The 27,971-nt window shown below is 34.9% G+C and overlaps 1 protein-coding gene across 1 annotated transcript in view; it reads left to right on the top strand.

Moving 5' to 3' along the window:
* The window catches only part of TACR3 (tachykinin receptor 3), an 85,116-nt gene that overhangs the window by 40,909 nt on the left and 16,236 nt on the right, over nt 1-27,971 (top strand). The window contains exon 3 of the mRNA XM_042933950.1: nt 631-781. Within this exon, the coding sequence (XP_042789884.1) occupies nt 631-781 (151 nt within the window). The remainder of the gene's footprint in view (nt 1-630; nt 782-27,971) is intronic.

Consider the following 27,971-nt stretch of genomic DNA (forward strand, 5'->3'; position numbering starts at 1 on the left):
TGTGACTAACAGACCCGAATGTTATTTACCAAATTAATAATGCTATCAAATATGTCATGACATTAGAAATGCATGTAAATGTCTTTACCTGATTTTTTTAATTATAGTCATATATCTTGTGGATCCAGTGTGGTTTAGAATATCTAGTTACATTTTTTTCTTTGGATAAAAACAATTTATTTCAAATATTACTGATGTTGCAAGGGTATATAGAATAATTTTGCATATGAGAAAATACCTGTCAGTTGATTTGTTTATTCTGTCTCATCTTTTTGTCTCTGATGATAAATTTAATTAGGTTAGCTCAACAATTACCAAGCAGAGAAATGGCATTCGTCCAGAACCTCTAGGCAAGGACAGCATGGGCAGTTTAAATTAGCACTGCAATGCAGCTATACTTTTTGTATATGAATCAAAGATTGGCAAGGATCAGCTGGTAGCATTTGGACAAATATAGTAGACAAGAGCATGATATTTTGATAAATTTGTGAAATGAGAACTCGGAGAAAATGTGGAAATAATCTTTGGAATTTTCAGTTATGATTTAAAAGAAAATGAATTCAAAGTTCCCCACATATTGCATCTCAATATGATCTTCAGCTTGCGTTTGTTTGTTTTTATTTCTTGCAGCTACCATATTATTGTCATTGTACTGGTGTACTGTTTTCCATTGCTCGTCATGGGTGTCACATACACCATTGTTGGAATTACTCTTTGGGGAGGAGAGATCCCAGGAGACACCTGCGACAAGTACCATGAGCAGCTAAAGGCTAAAAGAAAGGTACTGTTCATATAATTTTACCCAGCATTTGTGTAAGCGGCTCATCAGAGGGGGAAAAACCTAGTTATGACATTTTAATATAATATGATTTAATGCTTTCCTCCTATTTTTTTGTCTTGTTTTCTTTCTTTTTATCAACTCTTTCTTTTAATTTCTTTTTGTCTTCTATAAGCACTATCCATGTACAGAATCGGTCTGGAATAGTCACTTTCTTACAGGACTTTTATTTACCTTTTATAGAGTATTCTCAATTACTCCACCTGCAACTTATGAAATTTCACTTTAAGCCCAGTGATTATATTTCTGCAGCTGTAGCTATCTTTGTCCTTTATTGAACAGAATGCCTCGGATGCCCTCTAATCATCCAGCAGTTTCCTTTATCCCCAGGATCTCTCTTAGTATGTGCTATAGTTTCCTAATATCCATCTTCCTATCCCTCTCCCACGCCTCCTGCCCCTCCCCTACCTCCAACTCGCCCCTCCCCTCCCTCATCCCCATCTGTACACAGCCATCATGTATGTCTGATTAAGAGATGAGAGCTGCATTAATATTCTTCTACAACTTATTGGGTGCATGAAAAAGCTTACTTTTGAACAATTCACATGAAACAAAAAGCTTCTAAAGATTATTATATTGACATTTTACTAGGATTATTTTTTTCATTAAGATGTTTTTACTATCATGTGACTCAATATGTGAAATTTTAAACAAATGTGTGGAGTTAAAAAGAATCTTACAGTCATCTATTCCATCTTTCTCTCTTCAGTCGATGTATTCCTAATGCAAATCAGAAATGCTTTCCCAAAGATAAGAGTCATACTGATTATGCCAATTATTATTTATTCCATTTACGATTCACTTATTTATGTAGAACTACTACCTACTACATGGACACTTCCCTTAAAAAACACTCAACAATTTAAAAACCACTTACCTACAAACACTCACTTAACAAAGATCAATCAGGTTTTAAAATCTAATGTAGAAATTTGATTCTATTTTAGTACTGATATGTTTTTCCTCTGTTATTGGTAAATAGTGGAACATAAGACTTATGTTCAGTTAACATTTCACCATGGTCTCTAGTATTTGGAAACAAAAGAGTAAGCATGAAGTTCACATTAATTTAGTCATTTCAGCCTATAATATTATGGATTTATTTCTCTTTCAAAAAATTACCTTAAAAATGAAGTACACAAACAACTAAATCATGCTTTAGCATCTAAAAAAAATTAAAATTTAAAATTTAAAAAAAGCCTCTAAAACTAGAAGAATTTCAACAACATGGTGACCTTAAATGAATAGTTTCTCTTTATACTTTGTAATTTCAACCCTCACTTGCTAACATCTTGCTCATATTGCAAGATACTCTTTGCAGGTACTATTTTCTTATAGCTATACGTCAGGTTCATCACATTAAATAACTGATACGGATTTCAGAATAATGTCTGTCTTTGTACTACTCACCTAGTTTCTCATCTTTCATTTCCTTCTTATGGCTTAGGCATCTTTTTTTTTTTTTTCTTTTTTAACATTTTTTTCCCTGTTTACTCCTAAACAAATTAAAATAAGCCCAGTATTTGTTGATTATAGTTCTCTTTTTCTCATATACATGTGATATCTTCTAGCAAGAAATGAAAAGTTAATCTAAGTGTTCCTCTTTATTTTTTATTTGAGTCCCAGGGACAGGAAAAGCAAGAAAGAATATTTTTGTCTTTGGCCTCATATACCTGATGAAAGTAAGGCATAAATATTTAATTTTTATTTCATTACTCTTCAATTTCAAAGTATGAATATCAACTCAAACTGAGAGAGTGACCCTTCTAGAACATTTTAAGAAAGTCAGACATTTAAAAGCTCCAGTGCATATTTCTCTGAGATTGTGTTCTGGGCTAAAATAATACAAAATGACATTCATGCCATGAACTTCTCATAATAAATCAACTTGTCCTTGGATTTCGTTCACAGGCATTTATTAGTATGGTCATCAGTATCTCAGAAGTAATACTCATTTTGTCTAAAAATTTAAAATTTCAAAATTGAGCTGGCTTTCCTCTTAATTTCTTTATTTGTATCCAAAATTAAAATATTGTCTGATATGGCTTGGAATATAGTTTTTTATCTAGTAATCATATGTTTTTTTTTTTTTAATGTATGTTTATTTTTGAGAGAGAGAAAGACACAGCATGAGCAGGGGAGGGGCAGAGAGAGAGGGATACAGAATCCAAAGCAGGCTCCAGGCTCTGAGCTGTCAGCGCAGAGCCTGATGTTGGGCTGAAACCCACAAACCATGATCATGACCAGAGCGAAAGTCAGATGCTCAATCGAATGAGCTACCCAGGTGCCCCATATGATTTTTTTTAAATTTTTTTTAACATTTATTTATTTTTGACAGAGAGAGACAGAGCATGAGTGGGGGAGGGGCAGAGAGAGGGAGACACAAAATCTGAAGCAGGCTCCAGGCTCTGAGCTGTCAGCATAGAGCCCAACGTGGGGCTGGAACTCACAGACCAGGAGATCATGACCTGAGCGGAAGGCGGACGCTCAACCGACTGAGCCACCCAGGCGCCCCACCCCATATGATTTTTATATTTTAATATGAGAACTTAGGTCAAAAATATAAACCCTACTCTGGATGACCATTTTTAATTATATGCTATCTTCTGGAGAATAAATCTTTGATAATATAGATTGGATTTCAGAGATTAAACAAGAGAGTATTGGTTATAACAGTGCAAATTCATCATGACCATGGGGGGAAACAACTCCATAAGAAACTCTCAGCCAGCCTCCTGGTAATAAATAAGTAGTGGAACCCCCAAATACATGAATAAATGAAAGCTTAAGAAATTTTAGTCAAATCACTGAAATCTTTGCAACTCCTCCATAAAGAAAAATATTTTAAGCACTTTTATATAGAAGTTCTTGATAATTTATCAACAATTTTTCATTCAGGCACTTTGAGAAAAGTTTGTGCTTTGGCTGGTGGATCAATGAGAATCATTAGAACATATCTGCTTTTTTAACTTTGAAAATTATCTAAATATTTTAGTCCATCAGGACACGATGAATATTTATATGATTGGGTCTTTAAAAACCTTACTGTCTTCAAGAAAAAGAACAAAGACCAAAACAAAGTAAAAAAATACTTGAAATTTATGGTAGATAGGAAGAATATTACCATGAAGTACTTCTAATTGAAACAGTGAAGCTTAAAGAAAATGAATACCTGTTCAGTCCACTAACTTTTACCTCACCTGGGGCTATAATCCGCAATCAGAAGTGCCTCCTGCACCTGAGCTTTGCATTGACTGCAAATGCCACTTGGTTTAAAACCTTTGATTAAATCTTCTCCCTGTTCTCTATGGGTGGCAGTGGATAGGAATCATTTTTAAAAGCCTAGAAAGTTTCTATATATTTATTTCTGCTTTTCCAGTAATACTCAAGAAGAGTAATTGTTTACTCCCTTTTGAAAAGATGGCACTTTAGGAGGAAATATCTACAGCCCTTCAGTGCTTGGCAATCACTAGAAAAGATTTCTCTATGGATTACCCATTAATATTTCTCATTCTGCAATCACAGGTGCAGGGAAGATTGGGACCAGGTTCAGAAATCATGGATTTCTCACAGGAAAATTAAGTTTAGTGTGTGAAATCTATAACAAGTGCTACAAAATCAATCTGCAAGAATCTGTTGCATTTCTATACACTGATAACAAACTATCAGAAACAAAAATAAAGAAAATCCCACTTGCAATTGTATCAAAAGAAAGAAAATACCTAGGAACAAATTTAACCAAGGAGGTAAAAGACCTGTACACTGAAACGATAAGGAATTGATGAAAGAAATTAAAGGTAACACAAATAAGTGAAAGTCCAGGCTCAGGGATTAGAAGAATTAATATGTTAAAATGTCCATACTACCCAAAGCAATCTACAGACTCAATGCAATTCCTATCAAAACTCCAATAGGATTTTTTTTTTACAGAAATAGAACAAACGATCCTAAAATATGAATGGAACCACACACACACACACACACACACACAAACACAAAACCCTGAATAGCCAGCTAAAGCAAACTTGGAGGTATCATAAATGGAGGTATTATGATCCTTAATTTCAAACTATATTACAAATGTATAGTAATTAAAATATTATGGCATTAGCATTATGGCATTAGCATTAAAGCAGACACATCAATCAATGGAACAGAACTGAAAGCCTAGAATTAACTCACACATATATGGTTGATTATTTTACAACAAAAGAGCCAAGAATGTAAAATAAGAAAAGGAGAGCATGCTCAATAAATGATATTGGGAAAACTAGACAGATACATACAAAAAAAATGAAACTGGACCACTGTCTTACAATTCTCAATACTTCAGGACACACAAACACATAAATGTACACATGAGCATAGTATCAATTATTATAGGTTTTACAAAATCACTCTCTATATGGACAGATGAGATTGAATAAAACTCATCTACTGATGTGTGTTATCTAAAACTTAGATCCAGCTCAAGTTTATTTATATGAGTTGTGGATTGAGATTCCAGTTTTATTTTCTGGATGCTTCTCTGTTGTATCCACCACTATTTATTGCATAACCCATCGTTTCCAACACTAACTTAAGATGTCACAATTATCATATTCTAAATTCCTCAAATGTGTTTGAGACTCAGTCAACTTTCTATTCTGTTCTATGGAGCTGTTCATGCTCATCACCACATTGGTTAAATTAATGAAACTTTATAATGTATTTTAATATCTAACAGGGCAACTCTCCACTGGATTTGTCTTTTTTCTTTCCAGAATCTTCCTAGCTATTTTTACTTGTTTACTTTTACATAAAAATTTTATAAAAACACTTTGTCTATTTAAAAATGATTTTTGTTTTTGGAATTAGATGGTAACATTTGTTAACTTTGGGAGAACTGGACCATAAATATTTAGTAAGAAGAAACAGAAAGGGTTAATGAGTGGATAAACCAATGGCATTCTTTTATGTTACTTGAGACAATTGAATGTAATGACCGGGAGCAGAGATTCTTAGTGTGCCAAGTTCAAATGCTGACTCTGGGGCATATCTTGGGTAGTACAAACTACCTGAGCCCCAGAGAGGCTACAACCCCTATAAAATGAAGTGAAAATAATAATAATGCATGAATATCCATATGGTTGTATAGACATTAAATGAAGCAATACATGTTAAGTCTCCAAAAAGTACCTAGCTCATAGCACTGTTCTCAGTGGGGCACCTGGGTGGCTCAGTCAGTTAAGCGTGCGACTTCGGCTCAGGTCATGATCTTGCGGTTCGTGAGTTCGAGCCCCGCATCGGGCTCTGTGCTGACAGCTTGAAGCCTGGAGCCTGTTTCAGATTCTGTGTCTCCCTCTCTCTCTGACCCTCCCCCATTCGTGCTCTGTCTCTCTCTGTCTCAAAAATAAATAAATGTTAAAAAAAAATTTAAAAAAAGAACTGTTCTCAGTAATTGATATCTGTTACTTTAGGCACTTTACCATGAATATACATGCCAGTATTGTAGAGATCAGAAAGCATCATGTGGTAGCAAATTAAAGAGGTATAAAGTTGGCCATTTGTCTTTTTAAACATAATATTGACCTACATTTTGTCTGTGCTCTTAATCCCCTTCATTTATATCATCCATCCATCCACCTGCCTACACTGACTTCCCTCCACATACATATTATTTAATTCTCATAATAGCTATATGAATTTTTCTTGCTTTACAGAAAAAATGAAACCAAGTCTCAAACTTATAAATCTAGTAAGTGGCAGAACTTGGACTTGAATCCTGGTCACAAGTTTTTAGGGCTGTGTTCTTTTAGAGAACTAGTTGAAAGACCCAGGTTTCAGAATGATACCTTATGTCTGTTACTTGTATTATACAAGGTACATTCCTATATATTGTCTGTACTGACCTTCATAATTTCCACAGTAAGTAGGCCTCATGGAAGGTATTTCCTTCCATTCAACAAATGAGGGAATTAAAGCTCTAGGAAGGTGAACGTTGCCCAAACTTAAACAGCTGGTAGTTGTACACATGGAACCCATTTAGTGCTATGGAATGCAAGATAACCATTCCTTCCATTACGTTCAACGCAAAGAATTGGCAGCTACCCTTAACCAATATTTTGCTCATTAAAGTTTTCTGCCTGGTCATTCTGTTACACATCCGAACTTACTCTAGAATAGTGCTGTCCAATGGAAAGTTCTGTAATGAAGGAAAGGTTCCATATCTGCCATGTCCAATGTGGTAGTCATTAGCCACATGCATCCAATGAATTAACACCAAATACAGCTACTATAACAAGAAATGAAAATTATTTTATTTTATTAATGTAAAATAAAATTTAAATCATCACATCTGGGTAGTGACTGCCATATTCTTATCAGTGATGCTCTAAAAAGGCATAAGAACAATAAACCAACTAATTATTATACAACCAGTGTTTATTCTCACTTACTGTGATAATATAGTAAGAATTGAAGAAAATTAGCAATTCTACCATTAGATTCTTAGAAAAAATAAGATTCCTTTAACGTTTTGCTTATAGGATTCTGATATTTGAAATATTTTTTCTCTATTCTTGATTCTTAATACGTGTCTTGTGTATTTCAACTGTATTGTGTCACATATATACTTATTTTTGCTAAGTTTCTTAAGCCATAAGTAAAGATTTCTTTGTAACAAAAGGGCCATCATGACTTCGTTGCATTTCTGACATCATACCTAAAACAAACACACGTAACATATTTGTGCAGGGTTAATGGGAAAAACAAAACAAAACATGAACTGTGGAGTCACATCGACTGGTTTGATTCCTGGATTGTCAGCTACTGGTTCTCTGACTCTTAATCTCTCACCCTCCATTTCTTATTCATAAAATACCAAAATACTTTTTCTTTTCTAGAAACTTTTTGATGAGGGATAATCAAGATAATGTATGTATTAAAGTGTCTGGTACCTAATGCTCATGAATATGCGATTCCAGTCTGCTCTCACTTTCATCTATTCATGAGACAAAAATAAACCTAATTATGATCACCAATAAAAAGAATAATGCTTATGGTAGCTTTATAAAAGCAACAAGCATTTATTGTGCTTGTTCTGTGCCAGACACTTGATTTCAGTACTTTAAATAGATTAGCCAATTTAATTCTGACCACCACATGGGGAAGGAACTATTATTATTTCATTTTACAGATGAAGAAGCAGTCAATAGATAGGTTAAGGAACAGCCTCATCTATTGAATAATAAAGATTTGAAGTCGGCAAATCTTATTCTAGAGAATGTGTTCTTAACCTATTACACTGATCATTCTGTATGTTGCTCAAGGGGGAAGTAAATAAGATAAAGTAGTTCTTTACTTATTTTTTGATTTGTTTAATTACCAATAATACAATTGAATTACATTATTATATTATTTACTGACATTCTTTTTTTTTTTAAGTTTTACTTATTTAATAATACACCCAACATGGGGCTTGAACTCACAACCCTGAGATCAACAGTCACACCCTCCTCCAACTGAGCCAGCCAGGTGCCCCATTTTTATTGACATATTCTGAGTTAAAAGGCATTTGAAGATTAAACTAACCAAAATATATAACAATGTTTTGGGAAAATAATTATTTCCCAGTACCAGCAGCCAATTTAAAATTTATTTCTAGTACCAGCAATCAACTTAAAAATTAATTCTTAAACAATTCATCAGTAAACTAAGACTGCATGCAGTTACCAAACTGAAGAGGCATCTTCTTTAGATATGTAAAAATGTGCACTAAAAATGTGTTTCTGATCATTACAAATCATAAAAATTCCCCAAATTTTCATAAGAAGAACATTATATCACATCCTCTGAAGGATAATAATAGTGAATATAGGCACAACCACCTACTGAGCATCGTGAGCACAAATTCCTCTGCTCATCTCTCTTGCTCCTTCCTTCCATTCTCCACACCAACAACCTACTGAAGCCCAAGTCAGAGGTGCAGAGAAAACTCCTTCTGCCAGAACTACCTGCTCCTATTTACATTTATTTTATTTCAACTTTTTATTATTTCCAATTCATTTTTAAAAACTTTTCAACCAATGCAGAAAATTCCATTGATAGCATTGTTCCTCTTTACTAGAGGTAACTACTTAATAACAGGTTAGTAAAACATTCTTTGAAAGAGATGAATTGCCGAGTGATCATTTATGCAGCTATTTTTGTGCTTCCAAAAGGAAGAGAGTGAATATCACCTGTTTTCTTCTATTCCTATTTAATTTTGCATCATAGTCATACAGGCTGTGTTAATAGTCATGTGTAGTCTTCAGCTTCTGACACTTTGTCAGCAGGGGATGATTCTAGCTGTTTATTCAGCATGGTGACAGATTGATTGGTACTGACTCATATTTATATACTTTCTCCAGCTTCCATTTCAAAAGACCCCATTTGTTGGAACAAGAGCTAACTTGGGATACCTGTGGTAAAAAAAATTAAAGCAAATACAGCTAACCTAAACCCTAAGAAAATGAGCTCATAAAACCAGATGGCCATTTTTTTAAGCAATTCAAATGAAGACAGAAATCCTCTCATTCAAATTCATAGTAAATAAGCTAGCATGGACCTCTGTTACTTTATTCATTTTTGAAATAAATGGCCATTAGGATTATAAAATCTAGATTTGATAACATCGATACTCAATGTTTCTTTAGTTAACTATTTTTAATTATAATAAGATCAGAAGCTTAAGCACTGATGGGAGGATGGATGGATGGATGGATGGATGAAAGAATAAGGTTTTGAATCAGCTACCTACTCATGAGTCACGTATATGATCTCATTTAATAGTCTAACTCTGAGGTTCTACTGTACTATCTAACGGATGATGTAACCAAGGTTTAGAGAGTTTAACTTGCTTAAAATTATGTATTAAGTGAGTAGAAGAATCTTATTTGGATCCTAAACTAACACTAAAGTCAAGGAAATAACCCACTGCTATCCTAGTTCCCTTTATACAGTTAGAGTACATTATGCATAATGTCAGTAAAGGAGATTTTAAAAAGGAGGGAAATAATTCATGTTACCATTCTAACACTGTTTAGCTTTTATACAAGGAATACTCAATACATAAATGTTAAAAAAACAAATTCCTTCCATAAGTTAAATCAGTCTTATTCTATTGTCCATGTAACTCACAGTACATCTCACCTGGATTCATGGATTCATGGATTCATTATCCATGAATGTTCCATTCATAATGGAATTTTATGTTAGATTTTTTTTAATTTAGTGCTGACATAATCTTCCATCTTTCTACATGGAATCTCTTATCTGGTCTTTGTTCTTTAATGTATAATTTTCTTCTTCATTCATGACTTTTCATTCCACTTTCAGTACATACAGCTTTGAGGCTGACAAGATTCTTGTTAGAATTTATTTCAATCATTTCTACCTCTTATCTGATAAAGTAAATCTCTATAAACATTAATGTCTCTTCCCCCTCCCAAGACTAACGTCCATCTCTAAATGCTATACATGTCCTCCTATTTCACATGCTTGAGTAGTTTTTAATGTAAACTTAAAAACTTTTCACCAGGCTATGTGTGCATACATGAAATATCCACTTTTGTCAACAATGACATATTACTTAATAACCATTTACAATATTTAATTTTAGAATTAAGCTGTATTTAAGTTTGAGTACTTTTAGAGTATTCTAAAAAGTAGAGAATGAAAGAATAAGGTAGATTAAAAAGGCAAATGATCTATATGATCTGAAGAGAAAACAGAGTATTGAAAGAATAAAGTAGATTAAAATTAATTTAAACTTATGCTTGTAGTGTTCCTAAGAAATGTGGGTCATTTTATCACAGGTAAAGCTTCTGATCTATTGTAGAATACTGAGTAGGAGATATGCCTTACTCACCATTGTATCCTCAGTGCTTAGCATAATGCCTCTGGATGAATGGATGGATGGATGAAAGAAAAAGGTTTTGAATCAGCTACCTACTGATTATATAGATTATAAAATGTGAAGTCACCTGATGTGACTTGTTAAAAGTCAAAATCATTGAAGGGAAGAACGAGGTCTGGAATTTAGACTTCCTGAGCTCCACCCTGCTATTCTGCCCCTCATCCCAGCACACACAGGAAAGATGTTAGTCTAAATCTGCAGAATAAGGGTCAGTGTCTTCAGAACTATGTTAATATCCTCAGCACTAAAAATGAAGTCTACTTATCTATTGCTGAATGAGTTAAACTGCTTTTAAAAAGTTTTCATATTTCATTAAATAAAAGTATTTTTCAGCCCAGCCACAAGTAAAATATGGTATAGGACTTTCCCTATTGTACAGATTCTTGATACAGTATTCCAGTAGGCTAAGAAGTCTAGTCAGTAAAAAGACTTTATATCATGCATATAATACTCATTATACAATTCTAAATCCCTTTAGTATCAAACTATGCTAGAAAAAAAAAATGCCTCTTTTCATAAAGGAGAAAAACACATCCCTGCACCTTATTCAGCTTTTTAAAGACCCTGTTTCTAAATTCAGCCCCATTCTGGGGTACTGGGGATTAGAACTCTAACACATGAATTTGGGAGGGGGACACAATTCAGCCCTTATCAATATCAAATATAAATTGCCTGGCCATGTAAAATAATTAATCAAGAGGTTCAGTTAACAGAATGATGGGTAGCAGGGGTATACTTTTATGCTTAAGTTTTTCGTATCTCCATAGCAGACTTGCTAGCCTAGCAAACATTTCCACAAACTTCCCATTCTGCCCCATGCCCTCAGCTGGTAACTTCAGCTATAAGTCTTTTTCCTAAAAAAAGAAAAAAGAAAAAAGAAAAAAAAAAAAAAAGAAAACTCCCTTCCAAAAACCCAAAGAATACATTGAAGAACAAGCTTTTCTTTCTTAGTGCCCCTTTGGTTGACAACTAGGACACAGGGGTTGACAGAATCAAGGGCTCTCTCTCTGCTGGAGGCAACCTGTACAAGATATCAGATTAAATTAGCCACTTCAGCCACTGGAGGAGCAGCTATGTGAATTCCACATGTGTAAGTATAGAGCTCACCATGGATCTACCTTGGTTAGGTAACAGAATATGCATATCAGTTATATTTCAAAAAAGCTGCCAGATATGATTTAGGAGTGTTGAGGTGATGTGGCGGAGAAAGGTGCAAGGAAAATGTATGAGTTCGATAGAGAAGCCATAATTAAGAACCACAGACTAAGTGACTTAAAAACAGAAATTTATTTTCCCGAGACCCTGCAGCCTCAGAAGATCAAGGTGTCGGTAGGGTTTGGTTTCTTTAAGGTCTCTTTCCCTGGCTTATAGATAGATGGCCATCTTCCTCTAGAATCTTCCAGTGAGTTCCCTCAGTATCTAAGTAAGGACAGGAGTCATATTAACTTAGGATCCACCCATATGACCTTCACTGCACCTTATTTAGCTTTTTAAAGACCCTGTTTCTAAATTCAGTCCCATTCTGAGGTACTGGGGGTTAGAACTTTAACACATGAATTTGGGAGGCGGGCACGATTCAGCCCTTAACAAAGAAGTTATTCATAACTTTTAGAAAGAAATCCTCTGATTAAGTCATTTCAGGGTTCTGGAACTTGCTGGCATCAAGGAGTATTTCTATTTCTGCTGTTACAAAGATGTAAGTTCCTTAACAAGTTGAGAGTGCCTAGGTTAGTGCTCCCCTCCACTTCATTCAATAGGCTTATTGTCAACCGAAAAAGTCGAAACCATTTTTGTGTTTGTTTGACTTGAACATTTTACTCTTTTTCATCTTTATTTGGCAGTTTGCTTTTGAGAGCCCTTTCACCACCGTTATCCTCCAGCCCTTTTTTTTTCATCCCTACCCTCAATGGAACAGTTCCTTTTAAAACTATTTCACCTTCCCATCTTTACACAATCTTTGCAGTGATTCCAAGTGCCCGGCATGATACTTGCACCCCCCAACCCAGTGATCTATGACTCTTACTCCCCCCTCCCACACATGGTTAATGAGAGCCAGTTCCCAGTAATCTCCCATTTTCACTGACCATTAGTTATGTGACCTGGTTTTTAACTAACTTCATGTATATCACTTTTTCTCGTGTGTCCTGAATGAAAAATGTAAATTTTCCCAAGGACTGTAGATTAGTGGAAAGGGAGAATTTGTCTCTCAAAACATAAAACTCCTTTGGCATGTCTTCCCAAGTCAGCAACCAGGTAATTATGTACATCTCTCTCTCCCTCTTTATCTTCTCTTTCTCCACCTTTCCTTCTTGCAGCCCCTGCTTGATCCATTTCTCTGCTCCAGAAAGACCAATGCACCCACAATTTTTAAAGACAAATTTAGCACTGTCCCAAATTTAGTTCAAACTGTAGCACTGTTCCTATAATTCAAATAAGTCCAAACTGGCAAATTCCCATCTATGTTTATTACCCTTCTCAGCAAACAATATATCCTTCTTTATACTCAATTTTGCTCCCCTCCAAGACAGGAGATGGTTACAAATAGAAAGATAATGTTGTTGTTGTTGTCGGCATCGTTTCCTGTCACAGTACGTTGCATAAACCCTTTATGTATGTGATTCTAATTGTTTGCTCTATGACTTTTTCAGATGTCTTTCTGCTCCTTTTTTTATTTTCATTTCATCTCTGAAAAGATTTCAGAGAGACTTTACTCCTTTGTGTAGATGGCTAATGCTAAAGGACCATGATTCTCTGTACTTCTATATGCTTTCCTCAGTGTATCTCCGAATTTATGTATTTTTTAATACATAATACATAAATACACTTATATTCTTTCCAAAGCTCTCTTTAATCTGTTTTTATTTGGAAATATTTAGAACTGGTGAAGTCGTACATTGTGAATTTTTCTTATGTTTTCATTCTCAGGTATTATCCTCAGATTATTTCTGCCTCATTATTTTATCATTCTCCAACATGATCTGGCAGCATTATACAAATCTCTGAAATAGGAATTTCTAAAGCCTTTTGCCACAGCCATCTAAGCCCAGCTGAGAAGAATGATTTTCACATCGACACCTTAAAGGAACACATACATGTTTCACATATTAGTTCTGTATAGGAAAAGAGCATCTTAAAAGAACTGAAAACAATGGATAGAATAGCAGTTGCATACCAAAAGAGAACAGGAATTCCAGTACTAATTAGAATAAACAACAGGTCCTTCAATGCTATCCATACTGAATAAAAGGCGGAAGATCAAGTATGAGATAGTAATTTCCTTTATATTAACAGCACCTCACTGGAAATTGAAAACTGATGATTGATGGTCATAAGCTTATATACCACAGTTAATCCAGCTTGAATTCCACAGACTGGTTTATTTTCAAACAAGGTTTCATGGACAACTAGAAGACACTGCTTCGTTCACTTGACTGAGAAAATAAACCAGGTCCCATCATTATAATCCCAGGCTACATTCTAGCCATAAGATTTCATAGGACATCTCACAGAACATTTCATCACCAGACCAAGGATTTTTACTAGGAAGGACTCTGTACAGGGAGCTTAATTCCACTGCTGGGAGACAATTAATAAATCAACTTGCATTTACTTGGAGATCACCTGTAATACACTGAGTGGGAAACCATAGACCTTATAACTCAGTTTCTATTGATCTCCTGTCTTCCTATAAGACATTTTAGAATTTAGGCAACTTTGAGAAAATGATTCAGATGTGAAGGTTTCTACCCACACCTTCCTCAAGTCCCATAGTCCTAAAAGGAAGCATAGTTCAGGAATGTTTTGCTATAGTGATTTCATTTCTTAATACATATGTGATACACAAATGGCTGTTTGATTATATCCATTATATAACAAACCAAAAAATATTTTGCCATAAGCAAAAGGAACTGTTTTCCAGCATGTGAAGTTGTTAATATTTTTTAAAGGTTTTGGAAAAAAGTCACAGAATCCCTGTCTTTGGGTGATTGAACAATACAGATCAGATTCTCATCTCTCTTCAATATGTTGCCTCACACGCAATCATCTTTTTTCATCCAACTAAAGTACCAGGTTATATTAGTTGGATGAAAAAAAAAAAAAAAGCTTCTAGGTTTTTTTTTTTTTAGCTTCTAGTTTTGTTTATATTAATTTTAAGAAGAAAAGGATGCATCTATTCATTTTGAATTCTCTTTTATTTAATTTTTCAGAGAGAGAGAGAGTACACACATGTAGGAGAGGTGCGGTGAGAGAGAGAGAGTAAGCAGGGGAAGGGCAGAGAGTGGGAAAGAGACAGAATCCCAAGCAGGCTCCACACTGTCAGCACAGAGCCTGATGGAAGGGTCAGTCTCACTGACCATGAGACCATGACCTCAGCCGAAATCAAGAGTTGGATAATTAACTGACTGAACTACCCAAGTGCCCCCTTGAATCCTTTTCCTAAGAGTGTTGTAGCTATACTCCAATTTGAGGATGGGTAGATCCAGCAAATGACCTTAAAGCATTTCTACTGGTTTTTGTCTTCCAATTCATTCTGATTCAAACTTCAATATGCATTTCATTTTAATTTTAGGAAGTATGGCTCCTTAAAGCTGGCAAATGCCATTCCCTTAAGGCCTTAACAATGGTCACTTCTGGGTCTGATTGCTCCTTGATCTTAGCTCCACAGCAACACAGCTCTTCTGCAGTACTGAACAATTCCCGGAATTCTATTTGGATTCACTTCAGGGTGGAGCTTATTACTCACAAGGCTCATCGTCTACACACTTCATCACGCTTCTGAGATCTTCCTCTGGCCACAGTGTTCTCATGTTCTTTATCCACGCATTACTTGGGCTCTGATCTTTGCACTTTCCTCTCGAGAGCAGTCTTCCATCAATTAAACCATCCTTCACTTTACTATGACTCCCCTCAAAATTCAAGCATGCTCATATCTCTTCCATCTCTTGTTTACATCCACTTTCTCCTCTTGTTAACCAATCTTTCATTCCTCTCATTAAAGCTTTGTGGCTTCCAACACACTATTCTGCTGAAACTATTCTTGCCAAAGTTACTTTTGCCATGTTTGTTGCTAAATTCATTGGATATATTCAGTCCTTGACCAGATGGAAGCAATAGATATCTCTGATCACTTCCCACTTGCCATGTCTCTCCTGTGTTATTTGTCTCTTTTCTTGCCTCAGGCCATTCCTCTTCAGTGTCTTTATCTGGCTTTTCTTCCTCTAGCCACCTCTAAATGCTACCCTTTACCCCAGAGGCCCATCCTTCTTATTTTTATAGCTTTTGTATAGCTTTTGTCTTATTGGAATCATTTCATCTACATCAACAACCTTGAAAATTACTTCAAATCTATATCTACATTATGCCCATATCTAGACTTTTCTTCTGAGGTCCAGGCTGTAAGCTCCAGACTAAAATTCTATTAATCATCTCTCACCCCAGTCCTATGTGTAATATAATAAATGTTTCAAAATAAGCTGGTCAAAATGAAATAATCATCTTTATTTCTGAATTCTTCTTCCCCAGTTCATAGAATATTACTAATAGCTGTAGAATGGCCCAGACAAAACAGAACAAAAAACAAAACAACCAACAACAACAACAACAAAACCTGGAAATAATCTGTAACATCTCCCTTTTATCAACCGAAATAGAATCAATAACAAGGTCAAATTAACTCTGAAAGCACTCAGATTACCTTCTTTCATAAGCTCCAGCTCTACTCTTATTTAGATATACATAATGTCTCCCCAGGTTATATACTTGCCTATGAAAGAACCTCCTGCCTCCATTAAGTCTCACTCAGATAAAATCCATTCCAGTGTCTTCAAAATGATCTCTCTAAGATCTGAATTTTTTAATGTCCTCCATAAAATCCTTTAATGGCTTCTCTGGCCTATAAACTGCATGTTGCCCCTCCCTAATCTCATTTCCATCTACTCCTCCCAACTTCGTCATCAGCACGTCTTATATTATACACTACATGCAAGTGGGTCAAACCATTTGTACTACTAGAGTAAGGCATAAATTTTGCATATTTTATTTTCTGTGACCAGGACACTCTTCTCCCCTACTCTTTCACCCCTTCCTTTTCTGCTCCCCTCACTTGGCTATTTCCTTTCTGTCTTTTGATTATACCACAACCACTTCTTGTAGGAAGCCTCTTTGATACCTCCACCCCAATTTGCATTCAGACACTCACAACATCATATGGAAAAGTCTAGCATGCGACTTACACTACATTATATAGAAAACATCCATTTGCTTAACTATCTCCTCCAACAAACTCTACAAAGCTGAAGAGCAACGTTCATGTGTTATTCATCTTTAGATATTCAACAATTTAGAGAGTGTCTAGCATAATTCAGGAACTCTTATAAATGCTTTTAAAATGAACTAATGAAGCTGTTTCCTTGGATTTTTTTTCTGATGACCAAATGCCCTTGAAAGAAGATTGAAAAACAGTGAGAATTTGATACTTCTAAATTCATAGACATTGAACTTTCAATATTTTGCATAATTTTCACTCCTCATTTTTCTTCTCTACCTATAAGCTTCATGGGGTCTCAAGGTGTATTTTCTTTAATAATTGCCATTCCTCCTGGATGCCTGATGAACATAATGCTCTCAAAGTGGGGACAGATGATAGCTTAATTCTGCCACTCCTTTATTCAAGTGAGTCATTACTTTAAAAATAATTGTTATCATATGTGAAAGTTTATACATAATGTGAAGAATAGAATATTTCAAATGAATCAAAGGTTGCTCTATGTTGCTTGCTTATGTGTCTTAAGCCATTACTCAAGTGAATCATGGTCTTCTAATATTATGACTCAAATATTAAAAGATCATGACTCATTTTGGCTCTCCAAATCTGGTTTTAATTTTTGATAAGACATTGTACACTAATTTTCATGTTTTATAAGTTGCTAACAAGAATAGACTCCAGTCAAAAATAGCAACAATTAATGGGAACTCAACACTTCAATGATTTTGCTAGTTTAAAGGTTCTAAGAAAATTATTCTTCTCTTCTAGTAGTGATAGAAAAAAATCGTATTATAGGAGTATAATTTTGGAAAGTGATATGAAATACTGACAAAATGAATCAAGTGTTATCAAGTAATTATCAGTATTCACATAATCATAATTGAAATGATATCTAATACCTTGTATTGATTTCAGGTATTGTTATAACATTTTCATTTGTAACAGTTTTGATATATCTCCTGAGAGCCTACATCTTTTAATTCATTATAATCACCTTTTCCTATAACTATTTTAACATATTTATCATAGTTATTTACAGGCCTTATATGCGAACTGCAGAACCTATCGACTCCTCCTTTCCTTGATTATGGATCACATTTTTTATATGTGCTTATATAATAATTTTTGGTTTTATACTGGATATCATGAGATAGGATGTTAAGAGACTCTGTATGCTACTATCTTCATCTGAAAACTGCTGTGCTTTCTTCTAGTGGTCAGTTAAATTACTGGTGCATCATTCAAATTTGTGGAAATTGGTTTTATATTTTGTTAGGGTAAATCTATTTTAGTTTTGCCCTTAGTTTTAGGGTTAATCTCTTGACTGTGGGTATAGTATTTACTCTTAAAGCCTAGCTCTTCTGGAAAAACCCAAGATGTTTACTGAGACCGTCTAATTTGGTGAGACTCAAACTCTAAAATTCTGTCTCCCCCTTTAGAAGTGGCTGCTAAAATCTCTCCACTCTTGCATCCTTTTAGCTATTGTTTACCTCCCAAATTGCTCATAGCCTTGGTCCTGCACATGTGAGTGCAGGACAGCCAAGGACTTAGGAAAAGTTTGTATACATGTTCACTCTCCTTTTGATCACTCTCCAGTGTTACGAAACGGTTTTGCTGTTGTTACTGTTGTTTATATTTTTTTAAGAATTTATAACTATTTGGGGGAAAAATGAATTATGTGTGTACACACATATACATATGTGTACCTGTGTGTATACATATACAAGCTACTGTCTATGTACTGTATGCAATACAGTATACCCTCTATACATACTTGTATACATTATATACAAGTTACATAATATATTAGTAGGGGTTTTTTTGGAAACATCTTTATATATGTCCTGTCCTTTATCTTTGGTTGTACATTTTGTGCTGTGTAGTGACCCACGAACTTGGACTAATGTTTCTTTTCATATTCTCCAATATCCCAGCTAGGAGTTTCCTCTAACACAAGTCATTAGTTTCTGACATTACTGATCTAATTGAACCCCAAAAATTTAATTTTCTAGATCACTTCCAATTTTCCTGACACATGATGAGGAAGACTTAAATTTTCTATTTTAGAATATATTTCTGGAATCATTAGAGCAGAGAATATCACTTTTTCCCAGAAGTTACTCATGCATCTAAAGGAGTAGATACATAGGTTACGTTCTTTTTTCTCAGATAAACTTCACAAACCAACTGAAAACTCAAATAGTAATAGGAAAAAATCCTGAGATTATATGCCTTGAATTGATTTTATGTTCTATGTATTATGGTTAACAGTTAAATGGTCATTACAGTCAAACTGTTTTTTAACTTTTTAAAAATTTTATGATCTTTTTATTGTTCAATTAATAGTTTATTAAGTAAGTTTCACTTTACTAATTTTCCAGTGGTAAAGCTAAAACAAGTATCAACAACAGGACATTTATTAATCTTTTTCTTCCTGGTAATATAATAGTGTTTAATATAGGATAGCTTTTCAAGGGATACGTTTTATCCTGTTATTTTATAGAAATATGTTATACTGGAGAAATGACAAAGCCACTGTTAAGTATAAAATAGTTAGGCTTGTTATTTTCTTTCACTGTAATGGAAAACATAGATTTGATGCCACTTCTCACTTTTTTATTCTCTCTCTTAATATCTCTGTCTCTATCATTCACAATCACACACACACACACACACACACACACACACACACACATACATGAATAACAGGGACTATAATGAAAAAAGAGTTGTTTTTTAAACTCCTATTGTCTGCACATTTTCTGTTATAAAATTTGACAAAATTTCTTGGCTCTCTAGTACTCAGTCTGCATTTTACCCATTATCCCCCTGTTGCCACCATAGCTTCTCTTTGCCTTTAAAAAAGGCATGTTCATAGTCAATTTAGGCCAGTGTATCAATGACTTAAAACACACATATAAATTAGTCAGATTTGGGAATAAAATAAAAATGAATATCTCAGCATGCCCAGAGTATCTTATGAGCCTGGCATCCACATTTCCATTTAAACATCACAACCCCCTGCATGATGAGTGTTCTTGTCTTTTCCCTCCTAGTAACACTATTTATATGAAGAAAGATTAAGTAATTTTCTGAAGGCCACATAGCTGTTTCTGAACAAGGCCTAGATTTAACTCAAGTCTTAGAGTCTAGTGTTCTTGACACCATATATATTTCTGTGCAATGAAGTCTTCAAGGTTTCCTTGTAACTATTCCAGAGAGTTGGTGCTTAAACATACACCACTGATTAGCCATTTGATGAATGATTAAAATTTTTTGGTCTCAACTCTAAATAGAACCAACTTAATAAATCCTTAAAATATCAGGGAAAGAATTCCTCTCTGCAGCTCCTTAAATAAATTCTGTGTTTTGGGTCTCTCCAAATTTGGAAATCATTCTTCCTAGGCCAAACAATGAATTGTGATATATTAATATAAATATTAAAACTAACATCAAAAGAAAAACATTACTTTCTAGAAAATATCAATAGATAATTAACAACTCAAAGGAAAAGTCTAGAAAATAAAAGAACTAAACACATCCATAAATGAGCAATTGAAAATATATCTTACATTTATTATTGCTAAGGACCAAATTGTGTCCCCCGGACCCCCAAAAATTCACATTTTGAAGCTCCATCCCTAATATGATTGTATTTGAAGATAGGGCCAATAGGGAGATAATTAAGGTTAAATGAGATCATAAGGATGGATGGGGCCTTGATTCAATAAGGTTAATGTCCCAATAAGAAGACACACCAGAGAGCTCACTCTCTTTCTTTGTGAACATACAAAGAAGAAATCCTGTGGGACCACAGTAAGATGGTAGCTGCCTACAATCAGGAAGTGGACTCTCATCAGAAACTGACTTTACTGGTACCCTGATCTTGGGCTCGTAGCTTCTAGAACTATGAGAAAATGAACGTCTGCGATTTGAGCCATATAGTCTACAATATTTTATTATAGCAGCGTGAGCTAACACAATTATTTTATTATCAGCTATTAAAATATCATAGTAGTTTTGACAGTTTTCCCCCATGGAATCTTTAAAAGCATTATTTTAAATAATCTTCATCACAATCCTACGAGAAAGCTGAAGTTTAGGGAGATTAAATAACTTGCACAAGATCACACAGATAATTTGCTAGTGATGCTGTGTGACTAGAATTCTTATCTCCTGGCTCTGCATCCATTCTTCTATCTCCATACCCATGTCGTGAGACTAAATAATAACCGCTTTGCATATGTGAAGACTCATTAGCATTAGCACCATCTATCACTGTTAAAAATATGATAATGTTAAAGACTATTTTTGCACAGTGCAAAATTATCCATATAATATTAATTAGTTCTGCAATATAGAGAGAATCCAAGGAGAAACTTTATAATGCTCTCTCTCTATGAAGATAAAGGTATATTTTATTCAGACTGCCACAGCCTTGGACTATGTATAAGAATGCCAATTATTTCATTTTTTTAAAAAATTCTAAAATATAAATGTTATACTTTATATTTTATTTTATTTTATATTTTATTTTATTTTATATATTAAATACTATTCCATTCACATATAGATTTATTTATTTATCTGAAAAAGCGTAATCGTGTCTTGTATGTATTATTGTTCTAAATTCTAGAGATATAGGGATAAACAAAACTAAAATGTTCAAGACCCTCATGGGATTTGCATTCAAGCAGAGCAGAGAGACCCCCTAGATAAACAAAATAATGAAAAGATATACTGGTAGTAATACCTGGAACAGGAGATTGACGTGTTTAAGGATGAGAAAGACGAGTGCTGGAGTATAAAGAACCAAGGAGAATATGTAATGGGTAAGACTAGAAAACAGGGCAGAAGCAAAATGCGGTAGAAATTTTAAGCAACAGTAAGAAGATTTGGTTTTATTTATTCCAGATATGATGAGGAAATCATTTTAACTAGAGAGTAAATCTATTTCATTTTTTTTTAAGTCACTCTAGCTATGGAAGTAAAGACCAGTGTAGGTGATTATTACATTCAACCAGGAGAAAGATAATGGTAACTTTTGCAGAAGCTATAGCAGTAGAGATGAAAAGCCATGAAGAGATTTAAAACATATTTTGGTGACTTGGCCAACAGGATTTGCCTCGGCAATGAATGCAGCAGTAAAAATGAGGGGTACAAAGAAACAAGCATGTCTTCTGAGTGTCTGGCTTCCAGTGCTAGATGGGCAGTGGTGTCACTTACTGAGATAGGGACATTCACAGGAGAACCAGCTTTGAAGAAGGGAAGAGAATGGAAGCTTTTTTTATACATAAAATTTTGAGATGTCTCTAAGACATCCCAATGAATCATCTATCCGGGGGAAGATGGTGGCCTGAAGCTCTACCTTCTCATCTACAACTTGCTAATTTTCCTGAGTGAAGCAGCAACTGAGATAGGACAGTGGGCAGAGCTCAGAGGGGTGTGTGAAATACACCTCATCATTGCTGAGACCGTGAGAATGTTAAAGCTCCCATTATGTACACGTGGGGCAGACTACCCTCTGCATCTTCCAAGAACACATAAGCAGATTTGCTGCTTGAAGAGAACACTTCCAGTTTATCTTCACAGGCAAGGATGAACAGAGCCTGGAGTTGGAAAAAAGAAATAAAAGCAAGGGTGCCTGGCTGGCTCAGTTGGTACAATATGTTTGTGACTCTTGATCTCAGGGTTGTGAGTTCGAGCCCCATGGTAAGTGTAGAGATTACTTTAAATTTTTTTAAATTTTAAGAATTAAAAAAAGAAATAAAAACAAACCATAGGGAACCCAGCTGCTTAGAAACAAGAAGCAGAATACCAACAATAAGCTATACTTCATGAACTAAAACACAAAAGATAAGATCATTTAATTATGATATGAGACTAAATATATGTTTTTAAATGTAAAACTCCAACTTTTAAAAAAGATGTCACCATTGAGAAGTGAAGAAATATATCAAAATACAAATATACAAAACATCTAAGGATTATGAGGGGAAAAAAAACAAGTTAGAGGAGAGGTCTAGGTTAGCGATATGAATTCATTCACTTGAATAACCAAGAACTTACTGTATACAAGAATGTTTTATTGGGGTGCCTGGGGTCTGTCAGTTGAGTGTCATACTCTTGGTTTCGGCTCAGGTCATGTTCTCATGGTTCATGAGTTCAAGTCCCGCGTTGAGCTCTGCACTGAAAGTGTGGAACCTGCTTGGGATTCTCTCTCTTTCTCTCTCTGTCCCTCCCCCACTCTCTCTCTCTCAAAATAAATAAACTTAAAAAAAAAAAAAAAAAGAATGTTTTATTTATCTTTATCTCCAGAATCAGCTTCTTCTACTTCTTGACAATACTCCCTGTTAGAGAAGAAATGCATATCTACTTGACATTTAACTGTAATTAAAACACTGCCAGGCACCTCCCATATGTACCAATTGGCATTAGTGAAACTGAAGTAACTCACACAGTGCATGTAGCGTAGGCTTTTCAGATAACAATTTCTCAACAAATTTTAGTTTCCCTTCAACTTAGGAGACAACTGTTTGTCCTTTACTTTTATCTTTTGAGATATGTATGTATATATGTACTTATGTATGTATGTATGTATGTATGTATTATCCTCTTTCCTAAACTGTCTTATAAAACCAAAAGTACAACATGTTGTTACATTTTTGAGTTAATTACTTACAAAGGAAAGTCATTTCTTTTTTCTTTTCTTTCCTTTTCTTTTTTCTTTTCTTTTCTTTTTTTTTTTTTTTTTTTTTACCATTGCTGCTATTAAAGAACAAAAGCACAAGCTTCTATTGACTTATATTTGCCTTAGGGTGTAAATAAATCTATCCTGACACAAGATCACATTCTACAAAAATAAGTTCGTGTGTGGAAATAGTTTCTGTAGCCACCATTGAAATAAAATGCAGTGAACAACACAGACATGTATCTAACTTACTCTATTTGTGGCATATCAAAGTCAAATCCAAGAGCATATGAAGGCTATGCTACTGTAATGGTCAATTTAATGCATCAACTTGACAGGGCCACAGGATGCCCAGAGATCTACTTAAACATATCTGGGTGTGTCTCTGAGGGTGTTTCTGGAATAAATTAGCATTTGAATTGGTGGACTGAGTAAAGCAGATGGCCCACCCCAGTGTAGGTGAATATCCAATCTGTTGAGAGTCTGGAAAAAACAAAAACAAAAAACAGAGGATAGTTGAATTTTTCTCTGCCTGACCACCTGAGACATCAGTTTTCTCCACCAGCTTTCCTGGGTCTCCAGCCTGCACATGGCAATCATGGCATTACTCAGCCTTCCTCACTGTGTGAACCAAGACCACACATATAAAGTGTTCAATATATTTGCAGAAATAATTAATTAAGTATGAAGCAATGCCATAATGCCATTAGCTAAACTGATTACAAATGGTTGGATAATCAGGAAAAAAAATGTATTCTCCCTTAGATCAAATACATTTTTATATGAAAATGCTTAGAAATTGGCTGCTTCTAGGAAAGCCAAAAATATGGAAATATGTAGTATATACTAGGGAGCTGTGCAGCACAGTGGATGTCATAGCTGTAGTAGTGTTCTCCAGAGAAACAGAACCAACAGGAAATATATATATTTACATATATATTTACACACATATATAATTAATTCATATATATGAATATGTTTAATATATATAATTCATTCATTCTTATATTCCTATATTCATTCCTATGTTCATTCATTCCCATGACATTAAATATCACCTATAGATCACTGACTCTGAAGTGCATATTATAAATCAATACTACTTCTATGAACTCTAAGTTTATGTGATCAGTTACATACTTGATGTCCTTGCTTTGAGTATTTCTCAGGTATTTAAAAATATAAGATACACAACTGATCTCTGAGTCTCCATGTCTGACTTTTCCAAATACCAGTGCATGACACCTCCATTTACCCAGATACTAATTCCTAAGAAGAGTGATTCTTAAACTGCACCCCTCCTTGCTCTCGCCCTGACCTGATCCACTACTAAATCCTAATGGTTTTCCTCTCTAAGATATCTCCGATCTCTGTACTTTTCTCTGTGTCCATCGAAATAATTCTCCAAGATTCTATCATGGCCAACAAGTCTACCACAGCAGTCTCTCCCACTCACTTCTGCAGGTCTGCATTTGTTCACACCAAATTCATTCTTCACTCAGCAGCCACAATGAGTGTTTAATGAGATATAATTTACATATAACGTTCTATTAGTTTCAAGTGTACAGCATAATGATTTGGCATTTGTATGTATTACAAAATGATCACTACATTAAGTGTGGTTATCATCTATCACCACATATAGTTAAAAGTTCTTTTCTTGTAAAAAAATACTTTATTTTCTTGTGATTACTTTTAAAACCTACTCCTTTAGCATCTTTTAGTATACAATACAGTGTTAGTAACTATAGCCACTATGTTGTATATTACAAATGGTGTTTTTAAAATATAAATCAACTCAGCTCCAAGCTGTACGTGTGGAGCCTGCTTGAGATTCTCTCCTTCTTTCTCTCTCTACCCCTCCCCCACTCATGCAAGCCCCAAAGCACTGTCTCTCTCTCTCAAAATAAATAAATAAACATTAAAATGTAAATCAACTAACAATCAGCTTGCAATTTTTCAGTAGCTTCCCAATATTCTTTTTTTTTTCAACTTTTTTTATTTTATTTTTTTTTTATTTTTGGGACAGAGAGAGACAGAGCATGAACGGGGGAGGGGCAGGGAGAGAGGGAGACACAGAATCGGAAACAGGCTCCAGGCTCCAAGCCATCAGCCCAGAGCCTGACGCGGGGCTCGAACTCACGGACCGCGAGATCGTGACCTGGCTGAAGTCGGGCGCTTAACCGACTGCGCCACCCAGGCGCCCCGCTTCCCAATATTCTTAAGAAAATAAAGGAAATTGCAAAAAATAAATAAAGGAAATCGCAAATCCTGAAAATAAGCTATACGGTCCTACATGACCTTGCTGTCGCTTACTCTGCCAACCTCGTTCTGTACCACTTTGCCATCACACACCATGTTCCAGTCACACTGGCTCTTAGTTGTTTGAACACATCAAGCTTTCTACCATGTTTTGGTCTTTACAGTCTATTATCAGGGCCTAAAATGATGTGCCCTTTATTCATCTGTCTGTACATCCTCTGGGTTTCAGCTTAAATAGTGCTTCCTCAAGTAGACCTTCCATAGTATTCTACAAATCTAGACATGATTCTTTTTTCTTTTTTTTTTTTAATTGTTTTAATGTTTGTTTATTTTTGAGAAAGAGAGAGAGAGAGAGCAAAAGCGTGCAAGCAGGGGAAGGACAGAGAGAGAGGGAGACACAGAATCTGAAATAGGCTCCAGGCTCTGAGCTGTCAGCACAGAGCCCAACATGAGGCTCACATTCGAGAACAGCAAGACCATGACCTGAGCTAAGGTCAGACGTTTAACTGACTGAGCCACCCAGGTGCCCCTGATTGTTTTTTTTTTTTTTATAGAACTTATCATAATTTGTAATTTCACAGTATTTTTATATTTACTGTTTAATAAATGTCTTATTAATAGGATGTAAATGGTGGGGAAATAGATAACTTTTTTCTCTTTTTTTTTAATTATTTTATTTTTTTTATTTTTGAGACAGAGAGAGACAGAGCATCAGCAGGGGAGGGGCAGAGAGAGAGGGAGACACAGAATCCTAAGCAGGCTCCAGGCTCTAAACTGTCAGCACAGAGCCTGATGTGGGGCTCTAACTCACAGACTGTGAGATCATGACCTGAGCTGAAGTCCGATGCTTAACCGACTGAGCCACCCAGGCGCCCCACTTTTTTTTCTTTTTTAATTTAGCACTGTATCTCTAGAGTCTGGGGCCTTGGTTTCTTTAGAAAAATGGCATTGTTGTACAACATTCATAATCTAAGTATACAATAAATTAGATAAGCAAAAATAATTGACTTCCTTCTGAAGGCTGTGCCATCACATGGTTCAAATAACTATTCTTTTCAAATATCTTGCTAAACACAAAAGTCAGGGGCAATAATAATTATTTTAATTTAGATATAAGATATTTAAATGCATTTTTGTTTTATTCACTTAAATAATATTTTTGAAGCAGAATTAGACCTATAATTACAAAGGACAAACCGATGGTTGTCAGAGGGGAGGGAAGGGGGAGATGGGCAACTGGGTTAAGGGGAGAGGGAGATACAGGCTTCCAGTTATGGAAAGCATAGGGCACGGGAATAAAAAGCACAGCATAAGGGGGAAAAAAGAAAATGAAATTGTTCCTTCCATGTTCAAAAATACATATTTTTGAAATCTTATTACATGCATAATAGGGCAAAACACTGGTAAAACAAAGATAAATGATGCTTCTTACAATTAAAGTGTTTATAAAATGAGTGGGAAAATCAGATAACTTCAGTCAACAGGTAATTATTCAATGTCAAGAACTATTCTAGGTTCTGGAGACACATAGAAGTATAATGCATATGCCCATATCTGGACTGAAGGAAACAGAAGCATGCTTGACTGTAATATGTATCTGTGTTATAAGATATAAGCATGATATGCTAAGTCAATTAGACAGCATCTAACACTACTTGCATGAAGAAATAAGAGAAGCTACTGAGAGAGGTGAACTTGAGGTGACCTCCTAAAAAATGGATAGGAAAGTTTACATGGAAAGGTATCAGATCAGGGCACTCTAGGCAAAGTGATAAGCATGTGCAAATCACAAAGATTTATTTCAAGGTAACTACAGATAAGGATAATAACATTATTTATAAGCCATGCTTTCTTAGTTTATCATATATTATAGAGAAAAATATTAATTTTCAGTGGCTGATCTTATTTTCTACTAGATTTGATATTGGAAAGCATAATTTTAAATATTCTAGATTTATACGGTTTCAAAAAGCAGTTA

The sequence above is a fragment of the Panthera leo genome, chromosome B1, assembly GCF_018350215.1.
Source record: "Panthera leo isolate Ple1 chromosome B1, P.leo_Ple1_pat1.1, whole genome shotgun sequence".
NCBI lineage: Eukaryota > Metazoa > Chordata > Mammalia > Carnivora > Felidae > Panthera > Panthera leo.